This window comes from Diabrotica virgifera, chromosome 2 (assembly GCF_917563875.1).
Source record: "Diabrotica virgifera virgifera chromosome 2, PGI_DIABVI_V3a".
Classification (NCBI taxonomy): domain Eukaryota; kingdom Metazoa; phylum Arthropoda; class Insecta; order Coleoptera; family Chrysomelidae; genus Diabrotica; species Diabrotica virgifera.
In genome coordinates, this window is record NC_065444.1 from 221,592,781 (window position 1) to 221,616,212 (window position 23,432).

The 23,432-nt window shown below is 33.5% G+C and overlaps 1 protein-coding gene across 2 annotated transcripts in view; it reads right to left on the reverse strand.

The window, feature by feature from the left end:
- Positions 1 to 23,432, reverse strand: part of LOC126880392 (uncharacterized) — a 62,123-nt gene that overhangs the window by 33,212 nt on the left and 5,479 nt on the right. For both annotated transcript variants that reach the window (XM_050644228.1, XM_050644227.1), the window contains exon 2: positions 6,346 to 6,428. In XM_050644228.1, coding sequence (XP_050500185.1) covers positions 6,346 to 6,428 — 83 coding nt within the window. The remainder of the gene's footprint in view (positions 1 to 6,345; positions 6,429 to 23,432) is intronic.

Here is a 23,432-nt window from a genome sequence, read left to right on the forward strand (position 1 = left end):
GGGGGTTATGGATGTGGTTTTAAAAATTTTTTTGGTCGGATACTTTTTGATGTAGAACATGTGGTTTTTTTATTTTTGGAATATCGCTGGGAGCATTTTTCACTATCTTAAGCGACTAGACCCTTTAGTTTTATTTAGTGTAATAAAAGTTTGCTGAACAAGCCGATTTGGCTCCCATTTTTTTTTTAAATTGTTGAAATGTTCATATTTGGCTCTTTGGCTAAAAAGTTTGCCGACCACTGGGCTATAATACGATTTCGATGTATACTCACACTTGTACCTTGTTCTCACGACAGGGTGTCGAAAAACATTTTTTTTCTTCTACCGGTATAAGTAAAAAAAAAGAAGTTTGAGTTAACTGTTGGCCAACTGTGGGAAGGTACGATAACGACTGCAAACGGCAACTGCAGACTAGAGATATCTAATCTTTTTCTTGTTTTCAGATATACCCACCGGTTTGTCATAAGCCTTTTTTGGTTAAGTTTTTTATTACATTAAAAATAAAATAAAAATTCCATTTTTATTCAGTTGCAATGCGAAGGAAAAACAATCTTATTTTTCACTTAAAATACGGAGCGCAGTCCAGCCCTATGAATCGACGATTTTCGACTCTTGTTAGAGTCTCATCGGAGAGAACGTAGGCCTGCTACTCCATACTTCAAGTGATCAACACCGAGAGTTTATCCCCCACACAGCAACTGACGTGAATGGACTAGGTGACTAGCGTCATCTAGCAATTGAAAGATGAAGTATGTAGTTTTCAATCCTAACTAAAAGATTTTTAAATTGAAAACTTATTGGTCCATTTCCTTGGTAACACCTCCATGGCTTCTAAAATTTGCAAGCCAGATGGATGCTGAAGCGAAGAAGACAAGAGGGAATTCAAAAAACTTACAATTCACGACCCGGTCTGTTCAGCTGGTAAATTCCAACAGAAAATGGTCCTAGTTACTCAAAGAAGTAACGACCAATATAAAAATTCCATTTTTATTCAGTTGCAATGCGAAGGCAAAACAATCTTATTTTTCACTTAAAATACGGAGCGCAGTCCAGCCCTCTGAATCGACGATTTTCGACTCTTGTTGGAGTCTCATCGGAGAGAACGTAGGCCTGCTACTCCATACTTCAAGTGATCAACACAGAGAGTTTATCCCCCACACCGCAATATATTGATAATATTGCTATTAGTATTGAAAACTACTTCATCTTTCAATTGCCAGATGACGCTAGTCACATTCACGTCAGTTGCGGTGTGGGGGATAAACTCTCGGTGTTGATCACTTGAAGTATGGAGTAGCAGGCCTACGTTCTCTCCGATGAGACTCCAACAAGAGTCGAAAATCGTCGATTCAGAGGGCTGGACTGCTCTCCGTATTTTAAGTGAAAAATAAGATTGTTTTGCCTTCGCATTGCAACTGAATAAAAATGGAATTTTTATTTTATTTTTATATTGGTCGTTACTTCTTTGAGTGACTAGTTCCATTTTCTGTTGGAATTTACCAGCTGAACAGACGGGGTCGTGAATTGTAAGTTTTTGAATTCCCTCTTGTCTTCTTCGTTTCAGCATCCATCTGGCTTGCAAATTTTAGAAGCCATGGAGGTGTTACCAAGGAAATGGACCAATAAGTTTTCAATTTAAAAATCTTTTAGTAATATTTTAGTATTTTTAAATATTAATAATATTGCTATTAGGATTGAAATTACTTCATCTTTTATTACATTAATTTTATCAGTAGTAGTCAACTCGTCCACTGGTCATTATTCTTACGCAATTTTAGCTTCTTTTGATTTTGTTCCCCGAAAATATTAACAGTCTTGAATTCATCCAAATAAGATACCTAAATTTGGAGAGAAATTTATTTGTAAAGAAACAAATTTGTAATGAAATTCAAAAGGTTTCTCTCTGACAATTTTCACTATTATTTTAATATTTGAGAATGAAAAGGTGTCAGAATCAATATTTTTGTTATAATTGTGGCATACACACTGAGACAATTCAAAGGGTAATACTAACAACGGACTTCAGCATTAGCCCACTACTTGCGCCTCGTTTACGTGCTACCACTCTGAATGTAACAGTGGACATAACGCCCTCACCTGGATAGTATCGCACTTAAAAATGTCCCAGTCATCGCGGATTATAGAGCTTAAAATTCTCTATATGTTAGTGTAGACATCTTAAAAACGACCAATTTTGAGTTGCCCCTGTATCGTTGCCGGAAGGTGATATGTTACGAACATAAATTGGACATTGACGTTAAACACCGGGCATTGTCGTGAGTGTCCATTTTCCCTGGTTATTATCGACAATGCCCGGCCTTTAACGACAATAACATTAGATATTGGCCAATGTTGTAAAAGAAATAACTACTTAAAATTAGAGTATTCATCAATAACCAGTCAATAACGACAGTGGCCAGAAGCAAATGGCCAATATTGATACATAAATAAAATTATGTATGATGTCCTATTATTTTTTATTCAAGATATCTTTTGACGGTTAATTATTTTTATTTTGACAAGATAGTGAATCATGGTATTTTGTAACACTTTTTACATAAATTTACTATGAGCAATTTGAGCACGAGAACAGAAATGAAGCAAATAATAAACATAACCCAGCTTTTAATCTAAATTTCAACATTGACCGATTAACAACGGGCATTGTTGACATTGGCCGGACAATGATAGAAATGTTATCAAGAATTTAAAATTATCATCAATGTCCAGTGTCTGTGGACAATAACGTTAATATCCAGCCATTGTCGACAGTTACTAATTCAACAGGCCATTGTCGACATTGACCGGCTATTAACGTTATTGGCCGGATTTACGTTATTGCCCGTATATAATTAAATTGAAAAAAGTATTTTCAGTGGCGTAGCACCTTTACTTTACCTGGGGGTGAGGCAATTTAATAAATTATATTTTCTTCATAATATAGACAAATAATCTATATAATATCTATGTAATTGTTGGGAAATAAGGCATAAAATAGTTCTAAGATAAAAAAACGCCCTTTGCTTTAGACAGCTTCAAATGCACTAGCACTTTGTATAAAAACAAAATACTGAAAATTCAACAAAATTCAATTAGTAAAAATTGTCAATGGTTCGGACTGCAAGTTATTAGAAAAATAAATCTCATTTTACAATGTCTTAACACTGGCTGTTCAATAAAAAAAGGTATTTATGTACCGCTATTTAGTACACTACGCTTTCTTAGAATAAAAACAGATTTTTAACAATTCTACAAAATTCAATGTATCAATAATTGTCAATGGTTCCTACTGCAATTTATTAGATAAATGAATTTCATTTTATAATGACGACACTGGCTTGGCAATAAAAAAGGTGTAGATGTAAAAGAGGAAAAACAAAAAATGTACTTTATCTAAATAGCTACATACAAATATAGCTATTTAGATATTTATGCGCTTTTAAACAAATACTAGCTTCACAATTGCTTGAACAATTGAAAGATTAAAATTTAATGGTCGCTCGTGTCAGAGTCGAGCCTGTACAAAATTGCCAATAAGGCTCGCACGTGTCAGAGTCGAGCGCGTACATTAAGGGGTTAAAGAATATGAGGCTGATTCCGACATCGACTGCAACTGCTGTCCGGCAAAACGTCAGTTGCTAATAATTATACAAATTAATAGTGCAATGTAATGGCGTCTGTCATGGTGATAAGTGTAACTGCCGTCTGCAGTCGTTTTCGAAATCGTACATTTACAAGTGTGAGATTTGTTTTAAGCAGTTTGAAATCACATTTGAGATTGCTCACATGAAAAATTTCTTTTAAACAATTTTAAGTAACACAAATATGATTTGAAACAACATACAAGAACGCAAAACTGGATTAAAATGGAGGCGGCACCTAAAGAAGAAGAGTATTTGTGACAGATGGACTTCAAAACTTTCAGTCTCAGAAGCAAAGTGTGTATCTCACAGATGTTCAAAAACTTTGTGGTTTTATGATGTTTTAAATCAGGTGGAAGCCTTTTAATATGTAATATAATATAGTTATTTAATGTCAATGAATTTTATTTATACTTTACAATTAATTATATTTATGTAAGTCATATTTTTGAAATGATGTAAGTATTGCTTTATAATCTTGAGAAATAGACTTCTTGTCATCAGAAAAGTTGGTAGAAAAGTCTTTACAGTAATAGAGTAAGTAATGCAGGAAAAACTTACACCACTTTACCTTTTAAAAGATCTATATTAGAGATTTAAAATTTCCGGAAAAATTGAAATTGGAACAAATTCTTCATCCCGTATCAAAATCGATAAATTTAGCAGAAAAGTCTTTTGTCTTTAAGTATATATGAAAGACACAATATTAAATTTTCCCCAACAAGTTGACCAGATGAGTACTCTTATCGAAAGCTTGCTAAAATATATTGAAGAATGCTACGAATTATAAGAAACGTCGTAAATTACATAAACAGGAATAGTTGACAGGCGGTTGAATTTGGTCTCGATAAGCACACAGAGTTTAGTATTTTTTTGTATACAGGCAGCTGGGATATTTATGTATAGCAAGAAACATGTTCTTTAATCTTGCTTTCCCTCGTTATAACCAAATATGCCTCTTTATAGAGGTGTTATAGTTCAATAGGGATTTCATGGGACACCTTATGTACCTAGTTATAAGCGAAACCTCGTAATACCCGTGTTCGTTATAGAGAGAGTATACTGTATTTTTACGGCCACCTAATAAAATTTCACGTAATTTTTGTTGCAATTATTGCTTGACTTGAATCACGAATAACTCAAAAATTAAAGCACTTAGGTATGGGAAATGCTTGAAATAAAAAAGTACCATAAAATATCATTTCATGACATTACAGTAAAACCTCGATATAACGGACTAATTGGGGGGACGGGGTGTACGTTAAAGCCGAAAGCCCGTTATATAAAAATAGGTTTAAAATAAATAAAAAAACTTTTTTTTTGAAAATATGTACACTGTATTTAAATGTAAATAAAAAACAAAAACAAAATTCTATTTAATTTATCTTCAGAAATTCGTCGTGAAAGTGACGTTGTTTGATATCGACACGCTTGCTTTCGGTAAAATCCTGCTTTGAAAAGGAATCAAGTTTTGTTTGCACTTTTGAAGTTTGCTGTTTTTTATAATCAACTCTCGAAAATTACGAAATTGCGTATAATACAGTTGAACTTCGTTGTCTGAATAATCAATAAATTTTATTAGATCGTTAAGATGCGATCTAACCTTTGAGAACTTCATTTTTTGCAGTGTTGTTTTGCCTTCTTTGCTATCTTCACTTCCATCCTCATGTTTTAGGTTCATAACTTCATCTGCTATTTCACTTTCAGTCGTGATATTATACCCAGGGACACCTTCATCTACTTCTAGCCATTGTATTTCTTAGCCTATTCTAGCCTATTTCTTCTCCGGCATTATTAGATATGTATTGTCTTACAGAAATCAGGAATTTCCAACCCTTCTAATCTTATGTCTGCATCTTGGCCAACAGACAATTTTTTTTACTTTGGAGATATTAGTTTGGTTTCCAAAATTATTCCCTGATCCATGGGTTGAATATGCGATGTTGTATTTTTGGCAAAAACATACAACTAAAGTTTCTAGGTAGTTGTAGCATTTGGGGTCCTCGAGGACCCCGTTGGTATTCAATGTATCTTGGTATGTGACAGGTTAAGCATGTATCATATCAACAGGACGTTTTTAATTTTTTTACATTTGACCGGATTTTTCGTCCGTTATATCCGAAGTCCGTTATATAGAGGTCCGTTATATCGAGGTTTTACTTTACTGAAATACAGGGTGTTCCGTTTAAGAAAATATTCATTCCGACTTTCGAGCTACCCTGTATATTAAAATTAATTTCGCTGTATTAAGAATGTTTAACAACAGACTATATTAAAAATCGTTTGAATATACATAAATAGAAATTTTGATATCGAACCACTACAATTCTACAGGGTGTGAATTTTGCTACGAAATTAAACAACGTAATTATCTTTTAAACTTTCCTTGTATAATATTACAAAACCTTATATTTTAAGAAAGAAGATCTCAAGGAGAATCCAAAAATGTAAAGATATACAGGAATACAGGGTGTTCCATTAAAAAGACAAGTTTGTGTCGCCCTGTCAATACGGGTGGCCCTGCATATATTTGATGGACCTATCTGTGCCCCAACTTTTACCTAAATAACTTTTTTTCATATCTCTTACGACAAACGAGTAATTGGACTTTATCACACTAATGCCTTACCTACCCTGTATGTTAAAATATTTCTTTATTATTTAAACGCGATCTATAATCTAATATATTACCAAAAGAACTTACCTTTCGTAATATTGAAAATTGGGAGCCCTTGGTTGTAAAGATGAGTCTGTCATAAGTATTAGTCCAAGTATCAAGCCAAAGAACTGCAACAAAATTACCCGCATATATTAGAAATTCAATGTAATCCGTAGTTTAGTATGGAAGAATTTTGTAAAAGTTGTTTAATAATACACGATTACAAAAGAGAAGACAGGTATATCACTAAAGAAACTGAAGTAGAAGCGAGAACGAAGATCCTAAACAATAGACGATCGTCATGTTGATGGAATATCGAACGAACTGCTGAAATACGGAGGTCAGAAACTCACTAATTGTCTCACAACATTGTTTAACAAAATCTTAGACAGAGCAGAGACACCACAGGATTGGCACACCATTATCACAATACCGATTTTTAAGAAAAGACAAAGATCATGCCCGGACAATTACAGAGGAATAACTCTCTTAAATACGACATTGAAATTATTCACAGGCATACTCAAGAATAAATTGGAATCACAGATAAAGAACAGAGAAGAACAGCAAGGATTCAGAAAAGTCAGGTCGACGACGGACGCAATATTTGTCATGAAACAAGTGAAAGAGAAGTCGATAGAATATAACAAACCCACATTTGACAGAGTCAGACTTAGCGATATATGACAGAAAATGAAACAAAAATGATACCGGCAAACACTGTTGAAGTCATAAAACAAATGAACAATAACAATACGACAAAAATCAAAACAAACGACACCACTACGGCCAACATACCAACACCAGGGGAAATCAGGCAGGGAGACAGCCTCTGCCCATTTCTATTCAATATGCTAATGGATGAAATAGTAGAAGATGTGGAATCGCTACAACTAGGATACAGACTCGGTCACAGTAGAATCAGTATTGTGTGCTATGCGGATATGATGCAGCCCTGATTGCTGAGGATGACCTACAAAGACCACTTTATCGATTCTACCAAGCATGTCGACGACTCAACATGAACATATCCACGCAGAAAACAAAATGCATCACGATTGCGAAAGATCCAATTAGATGCAAGCTCGTGTTAGAGGGGAAACACATAGAATAGCTAAACCAGTTCAAATATCTAGGTGTAGACTTACCAAGTTATCATGACTAGTGTTGCCCAAATGCAAGACCAAGACGAGACTTAGAGAGTCTTGGTCTTGCACCAATACACCTGGTCTTGTTCTTGGTCTTGGTCTTGCAGCAAGAGTCTTGCATGTCTCGCAGTTACCCACTGGCATATTGCTATTTATTAAACGTTACTTTAGATCTTACAACAACGTAACAGTATAGGTACATTTTCAGCTTGACTTAACATATAGGGTGAGGCAGATAACCTTCCTATTAGAAATATCTCGAGAACTAAAGACATCAGAATCATGAAAATTGGAATAAAGGGGTTTTGAAGAGTGATCTATTTAATTAAAATATTTTTATATATTTCCTACTTCAAGGTATACCTAAAGTTGCTTATAACTTCGTTTTTTAAAATGGGACACCCTGTATATTTTTACATTTCTGAATTCTCTTCCATGTCTTCTTTTAGTCCAGAAAGCCACTGCGCATCCGCTAGGAAAAATATTCTAATTCGGATTTTTTGCACAATCTTACTCAAAAAGGACTCCTTTTAACAAATTTGCATGTTGCCAGGACCAAAATGTGGTCAAAAATTTTTTAAACGTTTTTTTTTGTTTTTTTCCTAAAATTATTTTTTTTGCATGGAAAAAAGTTTTTTTAGGTTTTTTGGGTCATTCCAAACAGAAAAGGTCTTTAGTGACTTTTCTTTAAAAATGATAGTTTTTGACATATAAGCGATTAAAAATTGAAATATTGCGAAATCGGCCATTTTTAACCCTCAAAAACTAGGTGAAAAACTGAAAATTTAAATGTTGCCAAGATAGGTAGATATTCTTTAAACATCGATTCATGAAATCCCGAAGAGTTTTTTGCAATACAATATTCAAAACTCCTTTGTTTTTTAATTGCTAATCAAGCGTGCGCGACACTATTTTCCACCGACAGTATGGTGCAAATGAAAGGAATAAATTCGTTATTTCGTAAACCGGCGACTTTAATGAAAAATCCCGAAACAGGTCGATTTTTATTTTTAAGTTATGATATTCTGGCATATATGGTATACTAGTGACGTCATCCGTCTGGGCGTTGTAATATCATTAGGACAATCTATATAGAATAATATGTTTTAAGTTAATTTTAAATAACCTTATAAGATATGTATTAGTGAAGTGACATTGAACTCAGGTGAACCCATAAGACGTGTTGTTTTGAGTTAAGAATAAAATATAAAATAGACGATGTAATATCATTAGGACAATCTATATAGAATAATGTTTTATTCTTAACTCAAAACAACACGTCTTATGGGTTCACCTGAGTTCAATGTCACTTCACTAATACATATCTTATAAGGTTATTTAAAATTAACTTAAAACATATTATTCTATATAGATTGTCCTAATGATATTAAATTACAGCGTGATGACGTAATCGATGATTTTTTAAAATGAGAATAGGGATCGTGTGGTAGCTCATTTGAAAGGTTCTTCAATTCTCTATTCAATAATGTAAACATTTACATAATTATTTATACAGTGTGTCCTTCTACTTCTTTTTTTGTCAAATAATTTAATTTAATAAAAATTTTTTGGACACCCTGTATAAATAATTATGTAAGTGTTTATATTACTGAATAGAGAATTGAATAATCTTTCAAATGAGCTAGCACACGACCCCTATTCTCATTTAAAAAAATCATCGATTACGTCATCACGTCCAGATGGATGACGTCACTAGTATACCATATATGCCACAACATCATAACTTGAAAATAAAAATCGACCGGTTTCGGGATTTTTCCTTAAAGTCGCCGGTTTACGAAATAACGAATTTATTCCTTTCATTTGCACCATACTGTCGGTGGAAAATAGTGTCGCGCACGCTTGATTAGCAATTAAAAAACAAAGGAGTTTTGAATATTGTATGGCAAAAAACTCTTCGGGATTTCATAAATCTATGTTTAAAGAATATCTACCTATCTTGGCAACATTCAAATTTTCAGTTTTTCACCTAGTTTTTGAGGATTAAAAATGGCCGATTTCGCAATTTTTCAATTTTTAATCGCTTATATGTCAAAAACTATCATTTTTAGAGAAGTCACTGAAGAGCTTTTCTGTTTGGAATGATCCAAAAAACCTTAAAAAACTTTTTTCCATGCAAAAAAAATAATTTTAGGAAAAAAACAAAAAAAACGTTTAAAAAATTTTTGACCACCTTTTGGTCCTGGCAACATGCAAATTTGTTAAAGGGAGTCCTTTTTGAGTAAGATTGTGCAAAAAATCCGAATTAGAATATTTTTCCTAGCGGATGCGCAGTGGCTTTCTGGACTATTTCTAAAAGTATGAGGTTTTGTAATGTTATATAAGGTAGTTTAAAAGATTATATTTACGTTTTCTTATTAATTTCGTAGCAACTTTCACACCCTGTAGAATTGTAGTTATTTGACATCAAAAACTTTATTTATGTTCAAATGATTTTTAATATAGTCTGCTATTGTTAAAAAATTATTAGTATGTATATCTAAATGTTGCATTTGATATATAGGGTTGGTCGAAACTCGGAATGAGTATTTTCTGAGTTTTCTTTAATGGAAAACCCTGTATTTTAGTGTTGTAATGAAGTGATATTTTATGGTTTTTTTTTATTTCTTAAGCATTCCCTATAGCTAACTGCTTTAATTTGTGCTTAATTGTTAATCGCGCCAACAATGTTAACTACACGTAGGTATTTTGATAGCTCAACCATTATTGGTAATTTTTAGGATCAGTTTAGATTAATATATATCTATTTCCGAAAAATTATTTGCGATTGAATACGTTCAGGATCAACCTAATAAAATTTCACTTATTTTTTGTTTCAATTAATATTTGGCTTGAATCACCAACAGTGGCGTAGCGTAGTGGGGGCGGCCCGCCCCGTTCGGCACTTTTTAGGGGGCGGCAAAATTTAACAATAAATAATAAAAATATTTCGTAAATATTTGAACCATTTTATATTTTTATCGCAACTACAAATTCGGACCGATTGAAAGGAGCACGGAATTTTTCATTACTTACTTTGTGACGAATTCGGGGAATTCCTTTTATTTGAATAATATTTTGTAGCGACTAACTACAGCGACCGTTTATGACTAATAAACAGCACAACTTTTTTCGGCACTTAGAACGTTGCTATTCTTTTTTTTTTCTCATCGACACATCGTTGGGAAGTTCTGATAGCAGCTACAGGCAAAAGAAGGATTCAACGACACGCGGTGGAGTGCAAAAGGCGATGCCGTAAATGTGACAGCATCATTACAAAGACATTGTCGTCACTTTGGAAAAACTGATAGAAGTAGGTGAAAGCTTAAACACTAGGACAGGATGCAGGTGCTTTTTACTAGTTTATATACAGTCATTTTCCTTTCTTTGTTTTTTGGGCCTGTGGCGACCGGTGCTACATGAAGTGAACGATGTACAAAAATATTTGCAAACAAGGGGACTTGACGTAACATTGTGCGCTCAGAAAGTAAATTATTTGCAGATGATATTGACAGAGAAAATAGAGGAATGGGCAAATGGCGCTGTAGGTTATGCAAAAATATATGTGAAGAACTTGGAATTTCTGTGAAAAACTGTTTTCTTCGTTAGATAGAGTTATTGTAGAAATTCGTGAGCGTTTTCAACAGCTACAGAATTAAAGGGATAAGTTTGTTTATCTAACGCCGGCTATATTATTAGATCCAGACAACACTGAATGTAGAAATGTAGACTACACTTCTGACGAAATTGACGAGCAGGGTTTCAAGCTATAAAAACTTCGACTGCGGACTTTCGTTGCCGCTACAGGCAACGAAATTGATTAAAGGGACGATTCCGAACAAGACCGCAGCGACAGACCTACTGGTTCATATGGTTTCTTATGAGCTGTATGTCGAGTACAGCGGCACTGTCGCCGCCGCACGCAGAGCGTCGCCACCGCAGATCGCAGTACTGCGCCAAAACCAGTAGTGTCGAGTGTCGCCTGTCGCCGACCGCAGAGTGACAACACGTATTTTTGCTGTTTCCAAATTGACTGAAAAGTGAAAAGAATTGATTTTTTTTTAAATGAGTATTTCAAATGAAGAAGAAGAGCAATTAATGAATTTTGTAGCAAATCATTCAGCTGTTTACGACGCAAGCTTCCTTCAAATTGTCTATTTAGAGACCTTGTTGACTTCTTTTTGAAGATATTCTTCTTTAGCGGCGAATCGATTGAGGGTAAAATTTGATTGATCCGCGCGCATGCGCACACCGACAATATGGTATTAGTTGTTATACGGGCTCTGATTGGGTGTTGAAATTTTGAAATGATCTGTCAATAATTGTTCAATATGGAGTTTATCGGTAAACAAAAATATTGTATAATATTAGTTTTTATTGATGTGTAGACAGAAATAAAATCAAATTTATAATTATAGTGACTTTTTAAATAGTTTTGAAAAGCCGCAGGTACGTAATTCTAAATGTTTCAGTTGGAAATACCTAACAGTTTCAATACCTATCTATTTGGAAAATGTAAACAAAATAATGTAGTTACCTATTAGTAGGCAATGCTTTAATTTACATAATCTGATTACGAACAAACTTTCTACAAATCTTCATCTCATATATCGTTTTCTTACTCTATATTTTGTTGTATTTTATTTCGACAAAAATCAGACTAATAATTTTATTAAATTCATATAAATTTATGGTGTAAAGTTGGTTTATTTAGTTGGTTTATTTAGTTTGTGTATATTCCCACATGACGTATACGAGAGTTTGGTGCAGTTTGAAATGGCGTCAACTTTCGTACGGCGCGGTAGACGTGAAGTGGGTTCAAGCCCCAAGCAAGTTATTATTTTTTTTATTTTTTTTATAGATTTTATGATTGTAAGTATATTATTATATAATTTTTGAAGATATTCTTCTTTTTTGAAAGTGGTAGATAAGAAAGTTAGTTTGATATTTAAATAAAATAAGTACAAATAACCTTTTAAATATATTTACTTCGTTTAAATTACCTATTATATAATAGAACAATATCTTCTTACGTGCGTACAAAGTACACACACATTCTTTTTTTTTTATAATGCAAAAGTAAAAGATCGTTGTTATCTTCTTCTTCCATCAAAATATATAACATTAATTCATCGTTGTTCATTGCGTCTGACAGCCTACTTATACGACTTTTAATATTATACTATTATAAATTCCCATCGTGCAATGCTGTTGTCGCTATTATGTAGATGCAGTGCAGTTCTGCTCGGAATTGGTCTGACCGCAGACGACACTGTCGCTGCAGTCTGCGGTTTGCGGTCTGCAGCCACTTTCGGAATCGTACCTTTATGCAGACTCACTTGAATTATTTAAATTTATTGGTAAATCCAAGCTGGAAGATACTCTGCCCAATATTTTAATAATATTCCGAATATTTTTCACAGTTGCTATAAGCAATGCCAGCTGTGAGAGGAGTTTTTTAAAATTGAAATTGATTAAAAATTATTTAAGATCGATAATGAGTACTCTAAGACTAACTAATTTGGCTATTTTGTCTATTGAGCAAGAGGTGTGTGATGCGATAGACATTGACGGTGCAATAAAAGACTTTGCTCTTAAAAAAGTAGACGTATAAATTTTTAATTGAAGACGGAAGTTTTGTTTTTAATTCTAACAAATACTCATATTCCTTTTCAATAAAGATAAAAATATAACATTATAGTATCGTTCTAGTTCTGATTAAAAATTGATTTTATTTAATTTTGTCGATCGTCAAGGTGTACCTAATCTTAAGTGATAGGTACCTAGACTACCTAAGTTATATCAATGTATCTGATTGGTTAAAGTAAAAGAATTTTTGTATTAATAACCGTGATTGTAAAACTTAGATAAACGTTTTTATTTAAAATCCAACCTGTATAATGCAAAATCATGAGGACTGTTCTCGCCAAAAAATTTCTCTATAATTAATGTATGTAATGTATAGTATACAATAAATTAAAATACCTAAATAAGAGGGCGGCAAAATTGTCTTCCGCCCCGGGTGGCCTACACTCACGCTACGCCACTGATCACTAGTGATGTTGATTATAGTTACTTTCGAGTAATACAATCGTTACTTTTGTATAAAGTAATCATTTACAGCAGCGGTGCTATCAAAGGGTCGATCGCGATCGACCGGTCGATCGCCAAAGTTTTTGAAGTCGATCGCGATTCGCGAAAAAAATAAAAATGGAAAAGGTATTATGTCTGCTACCAAAGAAGTCCGGTTGTAACGTCCGCAATGGTTACTAAACGTATCGAAGTCATGGGCAAAGATTTGGAAAGCAAAGTTAACTGTGATATCATGAAGTGTATATTACTTTTCTTTGCAATTTGCAACCGATATGCCAATACCGCCCATTTGTGTATTTTCATTCGGATGGTATTTTCTGATATGTTGGCTAAAGAAGAATCATTGTTAATTAACAATGCTGTCTCTGAAAGAAAAAACTCGCGGAGAAGATAACAACGTTTTTTAAAATTTTGTAAAACAATACGAGCTGCCGATTTACAAGCTAGTGTGTATTACAACATATGGTGCACCATCCATGACTGGCGTTAACAATGGATTTCTTGCATTATGTCGAGTTAACGATGACTTTCCATCGTTTTTTTTTATTTCATTGCAGCATTCACCACTATGTTTTGTGTTCCAAAATTTTAAATATGAACGACGTCATGAAGATCACAAAAACAATTGTGAATTCAATCAGAGCGTGAAGCTTGGAACGACGTCTTTTTAAAGGGCAATTGGAAGCTGGCGACTCTGCGGAACACACCGATTTACTTCTGCATACAGATGTGAGGTGGTTGAGCCGTGGAAAATTTTCAGATAGCTTCCAGGAGTTACTTACGGAAATAATTTCTTTTCTAGAAGAACGAGGGGACGATGCTAATTTACTTCAAAACGAAAAATGACTCAGTGATCTGGCTTTCGTATCAGATTTAGCAAATCATTTGGACCTCCTTAATTTGGAACTACAGGATACGAATAAAACAATTATCGATATGATGAGCGCAGTACAATCTTTTGTCAACAAGAAAATTGAAAATATTGATTAATCCAATGAACAGAAAGGAGTTAAACAACTTTCCATCGTTGAAAAAAGTGTAACCACTAATTTCAATTAAATTTATTAGGAGATGGAGTTACAGGCAGTTCATACCTAGCGAGTTTGCAAGACGTTTAGCTGATTTTAAAAAACTGACAGATATTGTATCATTCATGTATAATAATCCATTTTCTTATGAATAGATGTAAAAAATTGCTACTGAAATATCCATTACTTTCAATATGGAGATTATTTCCGTTCAAAATGAGGTACTGAAAATAATTTCGGATTTACACCTTAAATCCAGAGCAACCGATACGAAATTTTGGTCTTTGATATCGTCTGACAAATATCTGTCTTTGATGCAGGTAGCTCTGCAGCTCACAGTATTCTTTGGATCAATGTAATTGTGTGAGTCTGCATTTTCCCAAGGTCGTGAAATCAAATTATCGTAATCGGCTAATTGACGAACATCTCTCATCATGCTTGCTTTTGGCCATCGGTAATTACGTACCATGCATCAACATTCAAATAAAATTAAGATGAAACATGACTTTAATTACAACTCTCCGTAGTTACAACTTCTTATCAAATAGAAATGGGCAATAAAGTTTTTTTACGGCCGTGCTAAAAGAGCCACTTTCACGCACGCATTTCGTTTCCGAAAGTTGCACTTTCCCGCACGGCGTGCGTGAAAGTAAATTTTCCCGCACGGCGTGCGGGAAAGTAAAATACCTTGTAATATGGCATTATAATATATTATAATACATGCAATAAACTAATATTTAGATATTATTTACTAATTTATTTCAAATTTATCTTATTGTGTTCATGTTAATGAAATTAGCGCGATTATTTCATTCATAGGAGATTCTGACCAATAGAAAGCTACAGAAATCTGAATTAAATCGATAATTTTTGATAATTGCCCGTCGTTAAGTATATTACGTCAGATGCCCTTCGTTGCTACGAAAAAATACATTCAGTGATATTAATGACAATTAATGTTTTAAAAATTATAAAAGTGATGACTTTCAGTCGTCAAATATTTATAAAAACTTTGTGTTTAATTGTACTAATTTGTACTTACATAAATAAATTACAATAAAATTTTGGTTTTGAACAGTTTTATTCATGAAATAATCGCAACAAATTGCACTCGAACTCTAAAATTAATATAGAATTTTTGCCTTCGTGACACTTTGACATAATTTCACTCGCCTTTGGCTCGTGAAATTAAGACTGTTAAAGTGTCACTCGGGAAAAATTTAATAATTTTAGAGCTCTTGTGCAATTACTACTGATAATTCGATGAAATAAAATTATTTTGACATAATATTTAAAAGTCAGATCAGTACCTAGACAATTACAATGGTTTTGAATTGTCGTCATGGAAACCAATATCGTCGTTGTGGTAACCCATTATATTGAAAGTTTAGTTTTGACAACCTTGTCAAAGAATTAATTTGTGTATTTTCACTTCTAAATAAAAATTGATATACCTCTATTTTTTGTGGCTTTTTTCAAACGTACGGCTCTAGAAAAAATATTGTTCCTAACTCATGCGGAAAGTGTCTTACCCGCACTCGAATGCTTGCCCGAACTCCGCTATCACGTCGTTCGGGTCAACGGCAGTCTCGTGCGTGAAAGTGTCACTTCTCCGCCCCGCGTGAAAGTGTCACTAGTTAGGAAAATAACTACATATATTTTCATTGTTTTTTTTACTAGCAGTCGATCGCTTGACGCTTGCAGTTTGTGTAGTAGATCCTACACAGTATAAGTCTGAGCACCACTGATTTACAGTAATCGTTACTTTGATTACTTTTGTATTTGAGTACCGGTAATCATATCGAAAATCGTATTTCTCAGTAGGTTGGTATTTTCTATATTTATTCCGATATAAAAAGTAATCATTTACAGTATTCGTTACTTTGATTACTATGATTTACTTTTGTTACTTTTGTATTTGAGTACCGGTAATCATATCGACTGTCGTATTTCTCAGTAGATAGGTATTTTGTATAGGTATTCCGTCACACCTAAAAATGCTTCATAATACCGATAACGATATTCGATAACACTCGTAAAATACCGGTCCCGTCCGTATCTCGCTGGGATACGATTGGTATTTTTTTTTATAGAAAGTAATCAAGTGTACTGGTTGTAGATACAATAGTCGTTACTCGCTCTGATACAATTGCTACGATGTAACAATGTCATCAGAGTAATCAAAGTAGATACAATAGTCGTTACTCTCTCTGATACGATTGGTACTATAAGTAATCAAAGTAGATACAATAGTCGTTAGTCGCTCTGATACGATTGGTACGAAGTAACGAAGTAATCAAAGTAACGATTTGCCTCTGTGTATAGTAATCGTTACTTTCGGTATTCGGAAGTAACGAGTACTTTGTAACGAATAGTTACTTTTTCAACGTCACTACTGATCACCAATAATTCACAAACTAAAGCAGTTAGGTATAGGGAATGCTTAAGAAATAAAAAAGTACCATAACATAATATCATTTCATTACAATACTAAAATACAGGGTGTTCCATTTAAGAAAACTCAGAAAATATAGTTCACCAAATATAGCTGAAAGTGTGAAAACGCGTGACGATCATGATGCGCATTCGTCAAACGACGGAACTCGCACTGACAGTCCAGAACGTTTGTATGTGCGTTCTCACTTCATTGTTAGCGCAGGCAATGGGAATTTCACACTTTCAGCTATATTTGGTGAACTGTACTCATTCCGAGTTTCGACCAACCCTTTATTCTAAAATTAAAAATTTAGCTATATGTACTAACAATTCTTAACAATAGTACACTATATTAAAAATCATATGAACTTAAATGAAGACCTTGGGACCAGAAGAGGACATGCCACCAAACAATATTTTGGAGAAAACATAATTTTAAACTTATTTTCAAATCCTGAAATCTAATTTTTATATTTTTCTCAGAAGTAAGGCCGATAATCGTTTGGAAATATGTTATTAAATACACAATAAAAGTAACACAAATGTTTATTTAACGGTTTTTGAGTTTTTGAACATTTTTTTTTAAAATATGAGGCTTATCCCCTTTTGTATAAAAAATGATATACTAAGAATGAACATAAAATAATTCAGTTATCAATACTTTAAATAGCTGAAAAGGGGTCCAAATGTTCATGTGTCTTCCAGTGGTTCATTATTCTCAGTATCTGGTAGAATCTGTTGGCAAGCACCAATTTCTGTCTACACTGTTTTGTTGCAACCGCAAGGTGCACCTAATTTTTTTGGTTATATTTTCTTCCCTTTTGTATTAATATATTCCTAACCTATATTTCTTTTAGTCTTGCGCTTAATTTTTTTATGTCGTTGGCTATCTTTATTGTATCTCCATCTAGAAGGCGCCTTTTTTTTCTGGAGTTGGCAATACACCTGGAGAAATCTATGGGGTATAAACCTATTCATTTTCCTACAATAAAGTAGGCATTTTAATAAAAAGGGATAAGCCACAAAAACCTTTAGAACAATCCTAATATGTTTAGGTTCGAAAAATTTAACATAAAAGGACAAGCCACACATTTAATAAACATACCGTTCCTAAGTTTATGTTTTAGGAATCGCTGCTACTTCCGGCATACTGTATAGTCTTTGTCATCTTTGCTTTCATTTAAAAACGGATCTTGGTCACTGTGTTCAGAATCAAATTCAGAAACGTCTATTTTCCATTTACATGAACGGGAATGTTCCGCCGCCATGTTGATTTTACTACTGTGGCTTGTCTTTTTCTGTTGCAATATAAAGTTATGGTGACATAACGGGACTTACTACAGCGGCGATATCTATGAGAAATCAGCTGAAATTTTTGACGAAATTGTGGCTTGTCCCCTTCTGGTCCCAAGGTCTTCAAATAGAGTTTTTGATGTCAAACTACTACAATTCTACAGGCAGGTGTGAATATTGCTAAGAAATGTAAAAAAATGTAATTCTCTTATTAAACTATCGGAACTATCCTATATAACATTACAAAACCTTATATTTTAACAACGAAGACATCGAGGAGAATTTAAAAATGTAAAAATATACAGGGTGCCCCATAAAAAAACGAAGTTATAAGCAACATCTGGTATAATAGGAAGTAGGAAATAGATGAAAATACTTTCATTAAATAGATCACTCTATAAAACCCCTTCGTTCCCATTTTCATGATTCTGTTGCCTTTAGTTTTCGAGATATTTCTAATAGGACATTTATCTGCCTCACCCTGTAGACACGATCTAAACTATCCCTGCCTATACTCTTACTAACTGAGCTATCTACCATATCCCATGGGAGTCAGTCCGTTTCTTTAAACATTTGCATTTAATAACTTTATATTACATATGTGCTAAAACATGGTTAAAAGACAAAAAACCAAATAAAATGACATACACTTGACTGTATTAAAGAACATTCTCTGACTCAGGAAAGGAATTTTGCACACTCTGTAGAAACTTTACAAGTACGATGTTTAATCTTTATACAATGTGGTATTTAGAATCCTACTAACTGATAAGGAAAAACAATTGAGTGTATGTCGTATAATATTTTTTATCAGCTAAGGCGACATATCTTTAAAAAGTTTCAATAGGATATTACTGTCGGCGTCACAACACAGATTATTTTATGAAAGGACAGCTATTCTCAAAATATAGACAATTAACATACAATTAATTTCAGAGCGAAGGCGTCCGTCGCCGTCGTCTGCTAGGAAATAATGTACATATTACAAAATATTTTATTTTTACAATGTAATAATTTATTGTGACCTCTGAGTACGTGTCAAATAAATATGTCAAGTGTTCTTTTAATGAATATTTTGATTCGCTATGTATGTTTACTGTATTGTTCATAATTCACACAAGTCCAATTTTCCAAATTTTTGTTACCTTCATATCTTTTTGCGTCTCATAGTCTCTAAGCATATACCCGAACTACTATATTCCCTAAAATGACAGTCAATCCTAACTGTAAGATGCAAGAGTCTCGCAGGGTTAGTCTTGTTCTTGCTCAGGTCTTGCACGGTCAGTCTTGGTCTTGGTCTTGCTAAAATAAAGCGGTCTTGGTCTTAGTCTTGCGAAAACGCAAGAACAAGACCAAGACCGATTTTGGGCAACACTAATCATGACCCGGCCAGAGACCTAATAGGACAAATAAACAAGGCCGCAGTCATGTCCGGATGTTTGAGATTTGGTTTGGAATAACCCATACCTATATGAGAATGAACAGCAAAGTTAGAATTTATAAAACTTGCATCAGACCTGTTATGACCTATGGCATTGAATCAAGAAAAGACACCAATAAAACCAAAAACATGCTACGAACAGCCGAAATCAAGACACTAAGAGCAATAGCAGGGAAGACAAGAAGGGATGATAGATTACGAAACAACATAATCAGGGAACAATGTGGCGTGCAAGATGTATAAGATGGGGTAGGCAAAGACGAAGCTCAGTCATGTAAAAAGAATGGAGGAGCACAGACTACCAAGAATTGCACTAGAAGCAAACCAGCTGGCAAGCGTACACCGGGGAGATCACCAAAAAGATGGAGAGATAGCTGGCAGTCTACCTCTCAAGAAATACTTCAACGTCGGAATTAACAGATCGACAGATCTACAACAAGAAGAAGAGTGCCCTCCAGTGTTGTTTAGCTTAAACGTAGAAAAGAGGTAGACTCTAATACGGGTATTAAAGTAAACGGCATATCAGGTATGCAGATGGCACAGCCGTAGTGGCAGATAACATCGAAGATCTTCAATGGGTTTTAAATGATCTAACTTTTGCAACTGAAGCTCTAGGTTTGAAAATAGATATCAAGAAGACAAAAACAATGATTAGGTACAGGTTTAAATAATTACAACAAAGCACCGGGAGAAGATGGAGTTGTAATAGAAGTTATAAAGAAGGGCGGACGTGCCCTTCTCAACAAAATAAAAAATTTGTTTAACCTTTGTCTATCAGATTGTTGCTTACCGGAAACATGGAATAATGCAGTAACAATTTTAATATAAATACAATAAAAGAGACAAGGCGCGCTTACAAAACTATTGGTCCAAGTAATGAAGCTTATAAAATAGGACAAAACCTCGCAATTTTTACAGAAAGGATCGATTTTCTTGAAAAATAAATTGAGAATAAGTAGTGGATAGTCCAAGGATCAAAATCTATAAATATCATGCCGAAAGGCGCTTTTACCATGGGGGTGGCTGCCACCCCATCTCAGAGGTGGACATTTTTTATTATATTTTAATCACAAAAGTTGGTAAAACGTTCATTCTTAGCAAAAAACGTTCTATACATTTTTTTAATAAAATTGATAGTTTTCGATTTATTCGCTATCGAAAGTGTTGGTTTTATATCGAAAAAAATCAATGTTTTTACTAAGTTTTCTACTAATAACTCCAAAAGTTTTCGTTTATCAAAAAAACTTTACTTAACAAAAACGTACCTTTTGAAAAAATAAACAAAAACGTGTTTTTAGATTTTCTTTAAGACCAATTAATAGTAATCGAGCTATACTTTATTATACGTTAGCTCTTCTTCGTCAAATGCTAAATATTGTAGTTTCAAAGTCAAAAGACGAGAAAACTATGCATTTTTCGAGGACAACTTGTTCAAACTAATTTAAAGTATTAAAAATATCTATCTCCAGAAATGAAAAAGTCTAGCTCAAAAATTAAGTAACATAATAAAAAGAATGTCAGTCCCTATTTTTTCAGCGAAAAAGTGATTGGAAGCAACCCCCTAATCAACACCCTAATTAAAATTAGTCATTGACCTTATTTGGTATTTTTTTTATTTATGTATTATTAATAGGTTCTAGAAGTTTGACCGGCTTAGAATGAATAGTTTAAAAAAATGGAGTTAAAAGCAAATAACGAATTTTTGTAGTTTGGAAAAAATTGCCTTTTCTTCAGAATAGCAAGATTAGCATCAGACTATACTGACTGACATCATGATAGACATCAAACAATACTGAATAAAAACGCAACGTTAGGTGATACGATTCATGCACATGCACAATCTCACATAAAATCCCCACCAAAAAAGTACCCCTAAATTAATCACCCTTTATTTAAGTTAACATGTAAATATAAAGCAAAGCGGCTTTTTTTATTCTTCTTCTTTACGTGCAACCTCCGCGACGGAGGTTGGCAATCATCATGGCTATTCTGATCTTAGATGCTGCTGTTCTGAATAGTTCGGTTGATGTGCATCCGTACCATTCCCTCAAGTTACGCAACCATGAGATTCTTCTTCTTCTTACACTTCTCTTGCCCTGGATTTCCGCTGTATAATTAATTGAAGTATGTAGTATCTCTCATTACGCATAACATGACCCAGGTATTGCAGCTTTCGTGTCTTGATGGTTTCCAATATTTCCAATCTTTTGTTGACTCTTCTCATGACTTCGTTGTTTGTTACATGCTCGGTCCATGCAGGGCCCCCGCAAGGTTTACTGGCGCCTGTGTGCAAAAAAGGATTTTGGCACCCCTTAAGCCATTTTGGAACATGTTTTTTATGCATTTTTTGAAGGTAGGTAGGTGCTTGAAATAAACCAAAAAACTCAACTTTAGAAGTCATTATAGTCCATTCACTCAAGGTAAAATATTGTAAAACCTCCGGATTTTAAAGAACCGCGTAGATTGACATTACAGTTTTCATACACATAGCTACCTAACATGTCAAAGAAAAAATTTATATTGTGCAGATGTGTGCTTTTGCCCTGAATGAGTTTCACTCCTTCTCGTGGGTGAAAAAACATACGTTCAAAATAGTCCGGAATTTAATCAAATAACTAATTTTAAACAACTTTTGTTCTACAAAGTTTTTTCACTAAGTCAATACTTTTCAAGTTATTTGCAAGTAAATATGTTCATTTTTCAACAAAAAAAAGACACCTTTTTAGACAGATTTTCGCAAGTAACTCAAAAAGTAAGTATTTTTATCGAAAAAATATAGCTTATAAAAAAGTGAAAAAATGGTGTAAGTGCCTTATGAAGTCTGCAGACCCAGTAGGAGCAGATAATAAAAAGGAGGTTCTTATTCGCCAAATTCCAAATCGAATATTTCAACGTGAAATTACCAAAAATGTCACGCACTTATCAGGGAAAACTCATTATAACTTTTTTAAAAGTGTTTAAAAGAAGTTGTATTTTTGTTTTTTTTAATTTTTTTTAACATCAAAAGTAGGTAAGTAAGTTGCGGTCAAAATGATGATGGTCCCCTTTTTTTGGTAAAATAAAATCGTAATATCACCCCCTAATTAGCATCCCAAATGAAATTAATCGTTACCGCCTCACCACAAGTTAACTTTACTTATGTCCTTTTGTTTATATAATCTGAAGTTTCATCGGTTCAAAGTGCTTATTTTTTAAAAAGCTGTAGTTAAAAGGGCTTAAACGAGTCACTAATCTCGAGTGTATGCAAATTTTGAACAGCCAACCAATTTTTGCCTTATATGAAAAGAAAAACACCAAAGTATTCAGAAAAGCAAAACCTACATTTTTTTACTGCTCGAGGTTTTTGGTATCACTAATAATTTTTAATTTATTTGGAAAAAAAGGAATCTTTTCAATATTAAAAAAAAAATTACTTTAAAACCAAATTTTCTCAAAAATGTGCAATTACCGATGAAACTTATAAATCATATAAACAATACTTAGTACATAAAGTAAATGATAAAGCGCTAACGATTAATTTCATTTGGAATGCTAATTAGGGGGTGATTTTTACAATTTTTTTACCAAAAAAAGGTTGCTTGTTCTTGTTGCTACAAAATTTTTTAAAAGTAGTAAAATAAAGTTTTTTTTTAAACACTTTAAAGGAGTTTTAATGAGTTTTCCCCGAAAATGCTTAATTTTTTGGTTATTTCA